Source organism: Aotus nancymaae, unplaced genomic scaffold, assembly GCF_030222135.1.
Source record: "Aotus nancymaae isolate 86718 unplaced genomic scaffold, 86718_ANA_hifiasm-v0.15.2.pri h1tg000016l, whole genome shotgun sequence".
NCBI lineage: Eukaryota > Metazoa > Chordata > Mammalia > Primates > Aotidae > Aotus > Aotus nancymaae.
Window position 1 is genome coordinate 8389511 of NW_026988428.1, and position 16869 is coordinate 8406379.

Here is a 16869-nt window from a genome sequence, read left to right on the forward strand (position 1 = left end):
AATTCTTTCTAGATTCCTTGGGCCATGCTCCCATCTGGCTCAACCTCAAAATAAAGAACCCCAGAACATTTCATTTCTTAAAAAGTACAGTTAGTCATACCATATAAAAATGTATAGTCTTGTGTGATTATAGGAATTTTGCCATTATACCCTCTCAGCCAAAGATGATTTTATTACATGGGATTGAATTAAAGTCATGTAAATGGAAAAACAGTATTTTTAAAACACCAAGAAAGAGCAAGCACTGCAGAGAATACGATAACATCTTCATCACGTAGACGTTGGGTTTTAACGAATATGTAATGTTACTTGGAACACAAAATAATGGAATCCAAGAAGGAAATAACAAGCACCACCTCAAAATTTCTCAAACACATCTCAGGAAAAAATGCACCATGAAACAGACACAGTGGCAATCACTATAAAACATCTAACAGCTTTCTTTCAGTTGTAGGACAAAGGAATTTGTGTCAACAAAGATAGGAAATAGGATGCAAAGATTAATACTTTTTTTATGCAGCACTTGGCCTGGTGTTTTAAAAGTCACGAAGTACTCTCTTCATGGCACAGCAAGGTATAGTTTAATTGATTATAAAATAGTTAAACAAAGGCATTTATGAAAGCATATAAAAATTGAGGTGAACAGAGAAAGTTAGACCATTAGTGTGATTACCATAAAAGTCTGCTGTGTCTGTGTACATATGCTTCAGTTATAGCCACATTGATTGAGTTTTTGTTTAATCTGCTATTTCCAGCAGCAAGTTCATTCCCTGTTTCATGCCAAGTTCCTTTTAGGATTTCCATGTGACTTGCATTAGCATTCTTGGCTTCAGAAATACCTCTAATGAACCATTTATAGCTTTTTTTTTAAGAATGCTCAAAAAATTAGGCTGTGACAGTTATCCAAAACATAATTTGTTATGCTGTTTAATTATTTAATGGCTGTTTAAAAATTTAAACATGGCCCCTGGTTGATTGGTTGATACAGTACCAATAAGGTAGATTTGAAGCGGCTTCAAGACTATAATTATCTGCTGGGTCCTTCATGGTTCAGATTTATAAATTAGAGTGTGTTCTAATAAAATGTTAATTCAAAAATGTCAGCTTCAATGTTTTAAAAATTATTTATTTAAAATGTTACTAAGCACCTACATCTTTAGAAAAATAATTACTAAGCTAAGGAAATGGAGTGAAATATTCTGTTAAAGTTAACATGCTCTAATCCATATCTTGTTTATTTATTATACTTAAGCGCATTCTCTTATATATTCATTTCCAAGTTCTCAAGAAAATACGTGACTTTTTTTCTACAAAAATATTGTTGACCATTAGCACAGCTCAAGTCTTCAGAGTAATGGTGGGTCTTGAGCCAAACCCTTTGCTAGCTCTGAGTATCTTCAAATGATTGCTGAACATCATGACAAAAATCTCACACTCTTTTTACAGGAGAAAAATAAAAGTGAGTGATGGTTTTCTGGGTAATGCAATTTATTAAAGTATGCTTCTCATTGCAAAAAGAAAATAATTAATACTGCATTTTGGTTTTCAAGAATAAGACATACAAGAATACGACGCAGCCAAGATGAATTTTTTTGAAGAGTACTCTGAAGACCTCTGCATTAGAATCACCTGTGAAACTTGTGTAACATGAAGATTCTTGGCTGCCTTGCAGCTACAGAATAAAAGGGTTCCCTAAAATTTGAAAACCAGTGATCAAGATGTTGAGCTACTTTTTGTTTCAGAACACCCTCCCTAAGGCTTAGTGCAGTGATTGATGCCTGTAATCCCAGCACTTTAAGAGGCCAAGGCAGGAGGATTGCTTGAGCCCAGGAGTTTAGACCAACTTGGGCAACACAGCAAGACCTTATCTCTATAGAAAACCAAAAGAAAATATCTTCCCTAATCTTCCTCATGAACGGATTTGCTGCCTTTCCCATATTCTTCTTATATTACGTTACCTTTGCATTGTGAGGACTGCCTAGAGGGCAGGGGCTGTGTCTTTTTTACTGTTGTATTCTCAGAGCTTAGTACAGTAACTGACACAGGGTAAACTGTAAGAAACTGTTGAAATAATAGATGAATGAATGAATGGATGGATGACTAATAAGTATAACATAGAACTTTGCAGCCAGGCACAGTGGCTCACACCACACCTGTAATCCCAGCACTTTGGGAGGCTGAGGCGGGTAGATTGCTTCAGGCCAAGAGTTTGAGACCATCCAGACCAACATGGTGAAACTCCATCTCAACCAAAAAATACAAAAATTAGCTGGACATGGTGGCACGTGCCTGTAGTCCCAGCTACTCAGGTGGCTGAGGCAGAAGAATCACTTGAACCCAGGAGGCAGAGGTCAAGAAGCAGACATTCAGGTGACTGTACTCCAGTCTGGGTGACAGAGCCAGACTCTGTTTCTAAATAAATAAATAAATAGAACTTTGGCTACGATTAAGCAGATTTGATGATAATCCAATTTCCCAAGTCACAGACAAAGTGATTTTAAACAAAGAGTAATTTCTTCCCTCTCCCATCGCTCATTTCATCACCATTCCAGGAGAGATGTCATTTTAACTATAATTTTCCAATCCACCATTTTTAAAATGGAGATGTCATCTCAGTAGCGATATTAAAGTGTCTACAGATTATAACCATTCATGGCCAATCTTTTGCAAATTCAAATTTTAGAAGTAGAAGTGCTCGTCACCCTTGGCACTGATATAAAAACATGCTCTAAAGTTGGGGGAACGGGGAGAGACTTGTTAAAGGATAGAAAGTTACACTTAGACAGAAGGAATAAATGCTAGCATTCTATAACACTGTAGGATGATGATAGTTAACAATAACATACAGCTTCAAATAGATGAAAGGAGGGTATCGAATATTCCTGACACAAGAAAGTGATAAATGTTGGAGCTGATGGATATGCTAACTACCCCGATCTGCTCCCTATACATTACATGTATGGAAACATCACTACCCCATAAACATGTACAATTACTGTGTGAGTTAAAGCAATTTAAAAAATAAAGTGTTTCTTGAACAAACAAAAGAAAGAATGCTCTTAAGAAAAGGAGTTAAAAATGCAAGATAAGAGAAGTTCAATGCAGTGAAATGGTTGACTAGGAGTTAAAGGAAATAGGAGAAGCCACAGACACTTGAAACCTTGTACAATTCCTTGAGGTTAAATCTGGAAATCAGTTAGAAAGCCATAGTTAGAGAGTTTTGAAAATTTTGGCCAAACATTCAAGATTAAGGAGAGTACCTTATTTACTTAAATATAGGGTACAGTTTGTGTTGAAAAATCACTTCTTAAAGAGAGAGCATAGAGGGCTAATCTAGGAAAATGACCCCAGGGCACCTGCCCTCACATTTATCTCAGAAACCACACTGCTGGGATAAAAAGGAGCAAAATGAGGGAGCTGCCTGGAACATTTTTTAATTTAAATTACATATTTAGTACAAAGTATCAGTGTCAAAAGGCAGCAGACCATGGCTGTCTCGAGGTCAGATATAATGACATCTTTACTTTTGTATACTCTCACTCCTAAAAGAGATCTCCCTCATAGCAGAAGCTGTTTGGCCAATGCTTGGTGAATACTGAATAAAAGCAAAAGGAAAATGCATACAAGGCAAGAAATAGAGTTAAGTAACTGGATTTCTTTCTATCATTAAAATTGTTTTCTAGGGTATTATGCTTAAGTATGGACTATACCAAAAGTACCTCCACTAAGGTATAGACTCAGATGGGGCGTGAGAGTTGCATATGGACCAGAACAGGGCATAAAACCAGAGTGTGGGGTCGAAGCTTGGCCACTGGAAAGATCTGTACAATTATTGAGGCCAGGAATGATTCTGAATAGCTGAGATAATGGTCTGAGGTTTCTCTTCCTTTGCTTCTTTTTTTTTGAAATGGAGTCTTGCTCTGTTGCCCAGGCTGGAGTGCAGTGGTGCAATCTTGGCTCACTGCAACCTCTGCCTCCCAAGTTCAAGCGATCCTTCTGCCTCAGCCTCCCGAGTAGCTGGAATTACAGGTGCACGCCACCACACCTGGCTCATTTTTGTATTTTTAATAGAGATGGTATTTTGCCATGTTGGCCAGGGTGGTCTCAAACTCCTGACCTCAGGCAAACCACCCGCCTCCACTCCCAAAGTGCTGGGATTACAGGTGTGAGCCACCATGTCAGGCTTTCCTTTGCTTCTTAAAGCCTGATTGAGTTGAAAGTTTTCCACTGGGATCTGTTGAAAGTTCCCAGTGGTGGGAGAAAGTTGGTGAGTGGTTTAGTGTGCTAAGAGATCAGAGGAAGTTTTCACAGTTTGGCTTGTAGAACCTTCCTCCTTGAGCCTACCTCTTAACATCGCCCAGGCAGGGCCAGCTTCATGGGTATATGACCTATGCAGTCACCCAGGGCTGTGCTCAAGGGGCTACTTGCTTGGTTTAATGCTCTAGTGCCACCAACTTGAAGCTCTCAATAATTTTATTGTACGACTTGGGTTTTGCAAATGGAGTCCCATGAGACAATGGAGAATGCACATGAACAGAGAAGACAGGCACAATATATGTGTCTGCCATTGCTGGCCACTCTTCTCTCATAGAGTGTTTGTGATGTCCCATAAACACAATTCTGGTGGACCCATGAAGCGGGCAAGATCAGCAAGATGGAAAGTGAGTATGAGAAAACATTTAAAACTGAATAAGCTGAGGATGCTGACAGCCCTAAGAGCTCACACTTTCTTTCTGAAGCAGAGAATGCTTTGAACAAAAAAAAAAAAAGGCAAGGGAATTCTAAGAAATGTTGGCAATTTAGGAATCCTATGCTATAATTTCTTACCTATGTGACTTCCCTGTATTAGCTACTTTTGCTGAAAATGACATAGAAGGAAAGGGAAACACAGCTCAAGCCATAGTTTCTTCTCCTTTCAGTCCTAACTCATCAATAAGTCACAGGTAGAAAGTACTGGTAGAATGTGCATATATCAGGAAGGGAAATAAAAACAGGACAGCCTTTCTTCTCTTGTGGAAAGAACAAAATACATATGCATATACAAGCTGCAAAATAGAAATGGTGTCATTTCAGTAATTCTGCATATGCTCTTACATTTGCATTCAAAACTGGCATCACACGATATAAAAACGAATAGCAAAATTTATGCTAATAATTTAAATTTTTAATTTTTCTTTACTTAGAATGACATTAAATAATAAACCATGATAAGTAAAGAGAGAAGACAGAAGAAAGGAAAAGGTTTTATATTTTAATTTTAAGGGCACTTTTTTTTTCTCCTCCTTTTTCAACAAAGGGCTGTGTTTTTATTTTGCACTGCTCTCAGCAAATTATGTAGTTAGCCTTGCTTTCAGGCCAGTACTCCAAGGAAAACCATCATGGAAAATGCTGGAAAGGAGAAATATAGCAGAGAGCTGAAGCTGAAACCTAAAAGATTAGCTAATTCCCTTCCCAGCCACAGGGCAATTGAAGCCCAGCAAAGTAAACAGAGCTGGGCTCTGCCCCTTAGCCTGTGTGGCTTTGTGAAAATTGCCTAACCATTCTGAGCCTCAGTTTGCCATCTGTAAAGTGGAATAGAACTTGCATGGGTGTTATAAGTGATGAACGTAACTTACACAAAGTGTCTATCACATAGAAAGTTTTCAGGATATGATAGCTGTAATATTATTCTACAATTATGAGTTGTGTTCTTTTTAGGACCCTGTTTTAGTCAGAGTTCTCCATAGGGACAGAACCAATAGGATATACGTGTATGTAAAAGGGAGTTTATAGGGAGATTTGGTTCACACAATTACAAGGCAGATTCCCAGGACAGGCCATCTGCAAGCTGGGGAAAGAGAGAAGCCCATAGCTTAGCTCAGTCCAGGACCAAAAGCCTCAAACCAGAAAGGTTACGGTGCAGCCCTCAGTATGAGGCTAAAGGCCCAAGAATCCCAGGAAGGCCTCTGGTGAAAGTCCCAGAATCCAAAGGCTGAAGAACCTGGAGTCTGATGTCCAAGAACAGGAGGAGAAAAGCAAGGGTCTGGCGTGGGAAGAGAGAGAGAGAGAAAGTGAGAAGACTCAGCAAGCCGCTTATCCCTGCTTCTACCTGCTTTGTTCTAGCTGTGTTAGCAGCCAATTGTTTGGTGCCCACCCATTTTGAGTGTGGGCCTTCCTCTCCCAGTCCACTGACTCAAAGATCTGGCAATACCCTCCCAGACACACTGAGAAACAGTGCCTCGCTGGCCATCTAGTCATCCCTTAATCCAGTCAAGTTGACCCACAGCACTGACCTTATATATGGTCACCATCAGTGACCCACAGCACCGACCTTATATATGGCAGATGAGGCTTGCTTTTGTGGAAGGATTTGAAAACATACTGGCTTCCTCTCAAGGCCTAAAATAATCCATTTCTGATTATTCTAATTTTCCTTCCCATGAACCTATCAGAAAAAGGTCTGATACAAACTCTGAGCATTTTGGTGTGACTATAACAACAAATAGAAGCCATGCCTACAAAGGCAGTGGCCACCTGGAGGGAGGCTGAAGGATGTTTCTAAAAGGAAAAAGTGAATCTGAATGAGAGAGTGACGCAAATAGAGAAGAAACAAGAACAAATACCTGCAAGTTAGAATTGGGATCATCAATCTGGGAAAGCTCAAATATGTGAAACATCTTACAACCCATTAGTCTCAATTTCATAGAAAAAAAGTGGGTTGATTACTGTGAAAGTACCTTTCATAATCTAAGGCTTAAAAATTCAACAAATATTCATTAGACCTGCTCTTTATATGACACAGTGCTAAGCACTTTGAGAGACACAGAGAGGAAAAAGGAAAGGTCTCTTCCCTCCAGGAATTCACAGGAAAGAAAGGATTAGATCAGCATGCCACTGTGTACAATACAGGAAGGAACAAGCACCATTGGAAGAATAGAGACTGTGAGATGCCGAGGAAAAAACAGCTGTCTTTGTATCTTGAGGCCTGCATGCCTTTCTCTCTACTCTGTCTCATGCTAACCTATGTAAACTTTTTTGTTTTGCTACATACTGATGAGAACTCCAATAATTTTTTTTTTGTCGCCTAACAGTCTGTGTCAAACAATGTGCCATAAACTTTCAATTATGTCATCTCAGTTCATTCATATAAATACTGCTAGATAAGAAAATGGGCTAATCGAATCTGAAGATTTGCTCAGTCAGCCAGTTAATCTGCATGAGTGTCAGGATTCAAATCCAGGTTAGTCTGCCTCCAAAGCCCATTCTCTTTCCATTTTGCTTTGTAAGGGCCTACCTGAGGTTCCCTAAAGAGAACACATGATTATGTCCATCCCCTTGTACCTGCTGTACCTCTGGAGTGACTTTAACCCTTTGTCGCCTTGATAAACTTCTATACATAATTGCAAATGCCCCTCAGCTATTAATCTTCTGTTTCCTAGCACTTCAGCCCCTCCAAAATGTTCACCACTCACTATTCTGTGCTAACAGGTATCTCCTACATGGACTGCTATACATCTACTTGATATATGGTAGAGGAATCGTATAGTTTTATAGTTGTGTCATCACTTTCAGGTAGTGAGTTCCTTGAGTGAAGGGCCATAACTTTTCTGTTTTTGTACATTTAGCACATGGTAGGAACTCAAACATTCTTTGCTGAAACATGTTGAATTGGATACTCAGAGTAATCAATATTGGCTAAGAATGTATTGCAGAGTTCAGCACACATATTCTATAAAGGACTATATACTTTTTTTTTTTTGAGATAGAGTTTCGCTCTGTGGCCCAGGCTGGAGGGCAGTGGTGTGATCTCGGCTCACTGCAACCTTCACCTTCTGGTTTCAAGCAATTCTCTTGCCTCAGCCTCCTGAGTAGCTGGGATTACAGGTGCCCGCCACCATGCTCAGCTAATTTTTTGTATTTTTAGTAGAGATGGGGTTTCACCATATTGGTCAAGCTGGTCTGAAACTCCTGACCTCAGGTGATCCACCCGCCTCAGCTTCCCAAAGTGCTAGGATTACAAGCGTGAGCCACCATGCCCAGCCTAAAGGACTATATACTTAAATGAATGGGCATAGTTATGTTCAAATAAGACTTTATCTGCAAAAACAGGCTGACAGGCCAGATTTGGCCTTTAGGCTATAGTTTGCCAACCCTTGATATATTGTATGCCAACAAGTGCAGATTAGGAGTGGGAATACAGGAGCCCTTCCAAGCAGAAGAAACAGCCTGTGCTAACGTGCTGGTGGCAGTATATGTTCAAGGAAAAACACAAGCTAGCGTGGTTGATTCATGGTGTACATGGTAAAGGAGTAATAACAGCTAAAACTGTAACCAGGTGCAGTACTGCACATCTGTAATCCCAGCGCTTTGGGAGGCCAAGGTGGGTGGATCCTTTGAGCTCAGGACCAGTCTAGGCAACGTGGCAAAATGCTGTCTCTACAAAAAATACAGAAAGTAGCTGGACAAGATAGCACACATGCTTGTAGTCTCAGATACTCAGGAAGCAGAGGTAGGAGGATGGCTTGAGTCCAGGAGGTCGAGGCTACAGTGAGCCAAGATCATGCCACTGCACTCCAGCTTGGGCAACAGAGTGAGACTCTGTCTCACAAAAAGATAAAATTGGAAAAGTGCCCATGAGGATGGAGGACCTCAAATGCCAGAGGAAGGAGTATATTCTGATTCCAGTAAGAATGGGAATGTCATTGAAGTTTTTAGGAGAATTAGAGACCTGACAGTCACTGTCTATCAGAATTTAATCTGCCTGCACTTATAGCAGAAGCACATAGATCAACAGGTTTGTGAGATCACCTAAGCACAAAAACGATGACAGTGAAAATGGAAAGACATGAGCAAACAGGAGAGTAGCAGAGGCAAGATTGGCAGGATTTGGCCATTGGTTTGCATGTCAATGTGGAGAGAATAAAAGATGACAATGAGTTTCCTAGGTGGGTGCCTAGGAATATGGCAGATCCAGTAATAAACCAGGAAGGTAAGAGAAGGGACTTGTTTAGGAAGGAAGGAAGGGAGGGAGGGAGGGAGGGAGGGAGGGAAAGAAAGAAAGAAAGAAAGAAAGAAAGAAAGAAAGAAAGAAAGAAAGAAAGAAAGAAAGAAACAAAGAAAGAAACAAAGAAAGAAAGAAAGAGAAAGAAATAAAATGGAAGGAAGGAAGGAAAGAGAAAGAAAGAGAAAGAAAGAGAGAGAGAAAGAAAGAAAATAAATTTGTGTCAGACAAGTTAAGTCTGATTTTAATACTTGTTTTACCTGGTCAAAGTCCAAGCTGAAATACCGTCACTAATGACAGCATTCCTTTCCAAAAATGGATTACACTGTTTCTGATATTTGGCAGGGAAAAGACTTTTAAGTTCCTTTCTAAAACATACCTTTCCATGACGTTTGATTTCTGTTTAATTTTTATTTTAACCTGCACTTGCCCTAATAACTAAAGAACACTTAGGAAGTTCTCTCTCATTCCCTGGGTCTTTTAATTTTCCCGTTATGTGCTATGTAATTCTGAACCAATTACTTTAGGTTTCTACATCCTCCCTAAAGTGGGGCAAATCAATTGTCAGAGCAGGAGATTTGGGTCCTTCCTATGAACTGTGATTACTGAGATAAGTAGAGTCAGAGTATAAGCTAATGACAAGAACACAAAAACCTTAAGGTCAAGCTAGAGGGACAATTGAATTCCCATATTATAAAATGTGTCCTGAAGGAAAATCGATGTGGCATGTAGAAACTGAGGTTCAGAACTTTTAAGTTCTGAATCAGGCTACCAAATTTTGGTAAGAAGAAACAGCTAAGAGCAGAGGCAGAGCAACCAAGTTGAAGCACAAGGTTGAAATTTATGTCAAGAAATCCGGTGAGTGGCCAGGAATGGTTGCTCAAGCCTGTAATCCCAGCAGGAAAGATACAGTCTTTTTCAGACAAACAAATGCTGAGAGAATTTGCCACTACCAAACCACCACTATAAGAACTGCTAAAAGGAGCTCTAAATCTTGAAACAAATCCTGGAAACACATCAAAATAGAACCACTTTAAAGTATAAATCTCCCAGGACCTAAAACACAAAAATACAATTTAAAAAACAAAGAACAACAACAACAACAACAAAAAACAGGGTATACAGGCAACAAATAGCATGGAGAATGGAATGGTACCTCACATCTCAATACTAACATTGAGTGCAAATGGCCTGAATGCTCCACTTAAAAGATACAAAATTGCAGAATGGATAAGAATTCACCAACCAACTATCTGCCTCCTTTAAGAGACTCACTTAACACATAAGGACTCACACAAACTTAAGATAAAGGGATAGAAAAAGACATTTCTGACAAATGGACACCAAAAGTGAGCAAGATTAGCTGTTTCTTATCTCAAACAAAATAACATTTAAAGAAACTGGTTAAAAAAGACAAAGAGGGCAGGCGTGGGGCTCTGGGTGAGAATTGAAGGGCAAGGATGGGAGGGAGAAATGGGGACTGGGGTGGGGGCGTGAGGCAGACAGAGTTCTCCTTTGGGTGGCCATGCTGAGGACAGGGTGGGGGATGGAGAACCAGATGTTCTGGCTTTGCTGCTGTGTAGGACTCACGTGAGCCCCAGGAGGGTGAGGTGGCTGAAGGCTGCTCTCATTTGCAGGGGTTTATCTGTGCTCTAGCACCCTAGAATGAGTAGTTTCCATGCCATGAAGACTTTGTCCCTGCTGGTGGCCATGCTGAGCATGGAGAGAGCTCAGGGTCTGTGCTGCTACAAGTGCTGGGCAGTCTTGGAAGGGGACTCCTGCAGGGTGACCTTGTGCCCCTTCCCAGGCAGGGTCTGTATCTCCCAGAAAGTGAATGTCTTTTGCAATAAAGTGAGAAAGGAGAACAAGCTCTGCCTCCCCTCCTGCCCAAAGAACGACATCGAATTCCAGACATGGAAATTTCTAAGCATCTTCATGAACTCCAAGATCTCCTGCTGCAAGGAAGACCTCTGCAATGCAGCGGTCCTGGTGGCCATTAGCCTCTGGGCCCTGTGCGTGGAGCTCCTGCTCAGCCTGGGGTCGATCTTCCTCTGGGACCTACTATGAGGGCCTTTCCTGTCTCCTCTCCTGCAGCCCTCCCCTCTGTCCCTATGCATCACTGGCTCCTCAGTTCTGGACAGAGGCATCAGTGAGTTGCAGGAATTCTGGTATGGCTTTTCAGCCATGAGATCAGGGGAAGGATGTGGCAGGGCAGAGGTGTGGGATTCCCTGTCAGTGGACACTGGCACCGGGTGAGTCCCTGTGGGAGTCCCTGCTTAAACTCTTTGTTCTCTTGGCCCAGGCCCTCCAGCCCAGGCTTCCTGCAGCACTGCTTTTTTTCAGAGCTGGGCTCAGGGCTTGGGCCCCACCACTGACTGCTTAGGACCTAGGGTCATAGAGAGACTACGGGCCAGGGTGGGAGTCCCTAGCTCCATCCTGCTTATCACTAACTTGCTGAGGAGCCAAGGCCAACCCCTCAGTGTTGTGGGCCACCTAAATCCAAGCAAGGAGGGAACGTGGGTCCCAGGGGGCCCTACTGGCCTCCTGCAGAGAGCAAGGGGACCCCTCTCAAGGTTAATAAATGGCCCTCTGCTCACCCCCCAAAAAAGACAAAGAGGGACTTTATATAATGATAAAAGGCCTTGTCCAAGGCCTTTTATCACAATCTTAAACATATATGCACCTAACACTGGAGCTTCCAAATTTATAAAACAATTACTAATAGACCTAAGAAATGAGATAGAAAGCAACATAATAATAGTCAGGGACTTCAGTACTCCACTGACAGCACTTGACAGGTCATCAAGACAAGAAGTCAACAAAGAAACAATGGATTTAAACTATACTCTGGAACAAATGGACTTAACAGATATATACAGAACATTCCATCTAATAACTGCAGAATATACATTCTATTCAACAGTGCATGGAATTTTCTCCAAGATAGACCATATGATAGGCCACAAAACAAGCCTCAATACATTTAAGAAAACTGAAATTATACCAAGCCCTCTCTCAGACCACAGTAAATAAAACTGAAAATCAACTCTAAAAGGAATCTTCAAAACCATGCAAATATGTGAAAGTTAAAAAACCTGCTCCCAAATGATCATTGGCTCAAAAATGAAATCAAGATGGAAATTTAAAAATTCTTCAAACTCAACAGTAGTAACACAACCTGTCAAAACCTCTGGGACACAACAAAGGTGGTGCTAAGAGGAAAGTTCATAGCCCTAAACACCTACATCAAAAAGTCTGAAAGAACACAAATGAAAAATCTACAGTTATACCTCAACGAACTAGAAAAACAAGAACAAACCCAAACCCAGCAGAAGAAAGAAGAGAGCAGAGCAGAGCTAAATGAAATGGAAACAAACATACAAAAAAATACAAAAGATACATGAAACAAAAAGCTCATTCTTTGAAAAGACAAATAAAATTGGTAGACCATTAGCAACATTAATCAAGAAAAGAAGAGAGAAAATCCAAATAACCTCACTAAGAAATGAAGTGGGTTTTATTTCATCTGACACCACAGAAATACAAAAGATCATTCAAGGCTATTATGAACACCTTTATGTGCATAACTAGAAAACCTAGAAGATATGGATAAATTCCTGGAAAAATACAATTCTCCTAGCTTATATCAGAAAGAATTTTATACCCTGACCAGACTAATAACAAGCAGAAAGATTGAAATGATAATTTAAAAATTACCGACAAAAAAAGTCCAGGACAAGATAGATTCATGGCAGAATTCTACCAGACATTCAAAGAAGAATTATTATCAATCCTATTGACATTATTGCAGAAGATAGAGAAAGAGGAAACTCTCCCTAAATCATTCTATGAAGCATCACCCTAATATCAAAACCAGGAATGGACATAACCAAGAAAGAAAACTACAGACCAATATCTCTGATGAACATAGATGCTTAAATCTTTGACAGAATACTAGCTAACTAAATACAACAGCATATCAAAAAGATAATCCACCATGATTAAGAGGGTTTCATACCCGGGATGCAGGGATGGTTTAACATACACAAGTCACAAAAATGACACACCACATAAAATCATTAAAAACAAAAATCACAAAATCATTAAAAACAAAAATCACATGATCATCTCAATAGATGCAGAAAAAGCATTCTACAAAATCCAGCATCGCTTTATTATTAAAACTCTCAGCAAAATTGGCATACAAGGGACATACCTCAATATAATAAAAGCCTTCTATGACAAATCCACAGCAAACATAATAGTCAATGGGGAAAAGTTGAAAGCATTCCCTCTGAAAACTGGCACAAGACAAGAATGCCCACTCTCACCACTCCGCTTCAACATAGTACTGGAAGTCCTAGCCAGATCAATCAGACAAGAAAAAGATATAAAAGGCATCCAAATCAATAAAGAGGAAGTCAACTGTTTGCTGTTGATATGATCTTTTACCTAGAAAACCCTACAGACTCTTCCAGAAAGCTCCTAGAACAATACAAGAATTTAGGAAAGTTTCTGGATACAAAATTAATGTACACAAGTCAGTTGCTCTCCTATACACCAACAGTGACCAAGCTGAGAATCAATCAACAACTCAACCCCTTTTACAATAGCTGCAAAAAAATTAAATACTTAGGAATATACCTAACCAAGGAGGTAAAAGACCACTACAAGGAAAACTACAAAACACTGCTGAAATAAATCACAGAAGTCACAAACAAATGGGAACACATCCCATGCCCATGGATGGGTAGAATCAATACTGTGAAAATGACTATATTGCCAAAAGCAATCTACAAATTCTTCACACAATTAGAAAAAACAATTCTAAAATTCATATGGAATCAAAAAAGAGCCCCCATAGCCAAAGCAAGACTAAGCAAAACGAACAAATCTAGAGGCATCACATTACCCAACTATAATATAAAGCCATAGTCACCGAAACAGCATGGTACTGTTATAAAAATAGGCACATAGACCAATGGAACAGAATAGAGAACCCAGAAATAAACCCAAATACTTATAGCCAACTGATTTTTAACAAAGCAAACAAAAACGTAAAGTGAGGAAAGGACAGCCTTTTCAACAAATGGTGCTGGAATAATTGGCAAGCCACATGTAGGAGAATGGAAAGGGAACCTCATCTCTCACCCTATGCAAAAATCAACTCAAGATGGATTATGGACTTAAATCTAAGACCTGAAACTGTAAAAATCCTAGAAGATAACATTGGAAAAACCCTTGTAGTCATTGGCTTAGGCAAGGAGTTCATAACCAAGAAACTAAAAACAAATGCAATAAAAACAAAGATAAATAGCTGGGACTTAATTAAACTAAAGAGCTTTTGCGTGGCAAAATGAACAGTCAGCAGAGTAAACAGACAATCCACAGAGTGGAAAAAAATCTTCACAATCTTTACATCTGAAAAAAGGACTAATATTCCTAGAATCTAAAATGAACTCAAATCAACAAGCGAAAAACAAACAATCCCATTGCAAAGTGGACTAAGGACGTGAATAGACAATTCTCAAAAGAAGACATACAAATTACCAACAAATATATGAAAAAAATGGTCAACATCACTAATGATCAGGGAAACGCAATACAAAACCATGATGCGACACCACCTTAATCCTGCAAGAATGGCCATAATCAAAAAATTTTTAAAAAAATAGTAGATGTTGGCATGGATGCAGTGAACAGGGAACACTTCTACACTGCTGGTGGGAATGTAAACTAGTACAGTCACTATGAAAAACAGTTCCTTAAAGAACTAAAAGTAGAACTACCATTTGATCCAGTAATCCTACTACTGGGTATCTACCGAGAAGAAAAGAAGTCATTATACAAAAGATACTTGTACACACATGTTTATAGCAGCACAATTCGCAATTGCAAAAAAGTGGAACCAACCCAAATGCCCATCAATCAACAAGTGAATAAAGAAACTGGTATACATATACAATGAAATACAACTCAACTGTAAAAAGAAATGAATTAATGGCATTTGCAGCAATTTGGATGTGATTAGAGACTATTACTCTAAGTGAAGTAACTCAGGAATGGAAAACCAAACATCATTATCTTCTCACTCATAGGTGGGAGGTAAGCTATGAGGATGCAAAAGCATAAGAATGACAAAATGGACTTTGGGGACTCAGGAGGAAAGGGTGGGAAGAGGGTGAGAAAAAAAAATCTACAAATATGGTACAGTGGATACTGCTCTAGTTATGGGTACACCAAAATCTCACAAATCACCACTAAAGAACGGACTCATGTAACCAAACACTACCTGTTCCCCAATAACCTGTGGAAATAAAGATAAATAAATAAAATTATTCCACAATTTTTAAAAATTTAAAATTAAAAACAACTTATTTTATCTCGTTGAAAAATTAGTTATTGCTTGGGGTAGCTTTTCCACACACACACGCACACACACACACACACACACATACACACACATAGTCAAATAAATCTGTTGATCAGGGCACATGTGTAGAAACTAAACTGATGGACCTTGGTCCTAAGCCTGGCCTGTTATTTACTAGCTGTGTGACTTGGAGCAAGTTTACTTAACTTCTATTTATTTCACCTATAAAATGAGTATACTAATAGTACTCTTGCAAAATAATCTGGGTTTTTTTTACCTTGCCTGGCACACACAAGGATAATACTCAATAAATGGAACAGTTATTAATAGTGGAAAGTTGACTGATGCTGTCTACTGTGTGTGTGTGTGTGTGTGTGTGTGTGTGTGTGTGTGTGTGTGTGTGTGTGTAGGCAAAGCTGAATATGTAGCACCTAGAATATTTTATCATTGCTCAAGGAAACATGACTTGTGCTGTGCTTTGGGTTTACAAGCAGATGACTCTTTTCAATGTTCTCTCAGAAATGTGATTTTCAATTCAGCTCCTCTTTTATATTAAAGTAAGCACTGTGACCAGATGGTCTCTGTTCTGGAGTTCCAGAATGACATTAAAAATGAGTGGGCTGAGGGATTTTATTAGTCATTTGTTGGCTTTGCAGCAGTCATTTCCATGAAATTATAGGACAATGATAAAATTAAAGCAGCTTATGTTGGGTTTTGGAAAGCTGGTCCCAAGGTCTGCAAATAGTCATAGGTCAGGAATGTAGAACAGGGGGAATAAATGGGAGGATTATTGCCTGATGATCCCAGGTCCCTTTGGCAGAGAGAAGCCAAGACCTTTCAGGAGCTTGGACCAAGGAAAATAGGCCAAAGACAGGAAATATTGCCATGCTGAATAAAGTCTGAAACACCTCAGCTCTCTGGTTAGCATGATTCCTCCAGTGGAAGGGAGGTACCTCCTATTGGGCCGTTGGAAACTTCCCATGAACTGGATCTAAAAGAGCAACTTGGAATCACACTTGAGACCTTAAGTCAACCAAACCATATATGGGCTGCTCTTCAAGTCTTCCCTGGCCTGCCAGTGCCCTGCTTAGACTTCATTACCTTGTACCCTCCTCTTCTCTCCCTTGCTGTTCTTCCATATAACTGTCTTCTCATTACTATACCGCTTTCCAACCAGCTTGCCAATGGGAGGACCCAGTGAGACCTGGTGCAGAACCTCAGAGGTTAATGACAGATGTTGTGAAATAAAAGAATATGAAGCTAAAATACTTAAAACTGAGTTCCAGTCCTAACTCTACCACCTGCTGGTATGGGAAAGGGACAGAATATCTCCCATAGTCTCATGCTTTTCACATCTAATAGCTTCCTTTTACATTAAAAATAACAATAAGTTCCTTACTTGGTCTACAAGATCTATATGATGAGGTTGTTGTGAGGTTTAAATGAAAAATACATAAAAAGTGTTGAGTACCTAATAAGTACTCAATAACATTAATTCCCTTCACCTTTTTATCCA

The 16869-nt window shown here is 39.6% G+C and overlaps 1 protein-coding gene and 1 long non-coding RNA gene across 4 annotated transcripts in view; one reads left to right on the forward strand and one right to left on the reverse strand.

Annotated features, from left to right (window-relative positions):
- LOC105728778 (uncharacterized) overlaps positions 1-16869 on the reverse strand; it is a 125453-nt gene that overhangs the window by 41465 nt on the left and 67119 nt on the right. The gene's annotated exons all lie outside the window — the stretch shown is intronic.
- Positions 10646-11047, forward strand: LOC135275254 (lymphocyte antigen 6S-like). The gene has a single exon (XM_064376695.1). It carries the CDS (start codon positions 10646-10648, stop codon positions 11045-11047), a length of 402 nt encoding a protein of 133 aa, XP_064232765.1.

Excerpts from the sequence above, each read along its gene's own strand:
- LOC135275254 (XM_064376695.1), top strand. The coding sequence starts at position 10,646 with ATGAGTAGTTTCCATGCCATGAAGACTTTGTCCCTGCTGGTGGCCATG.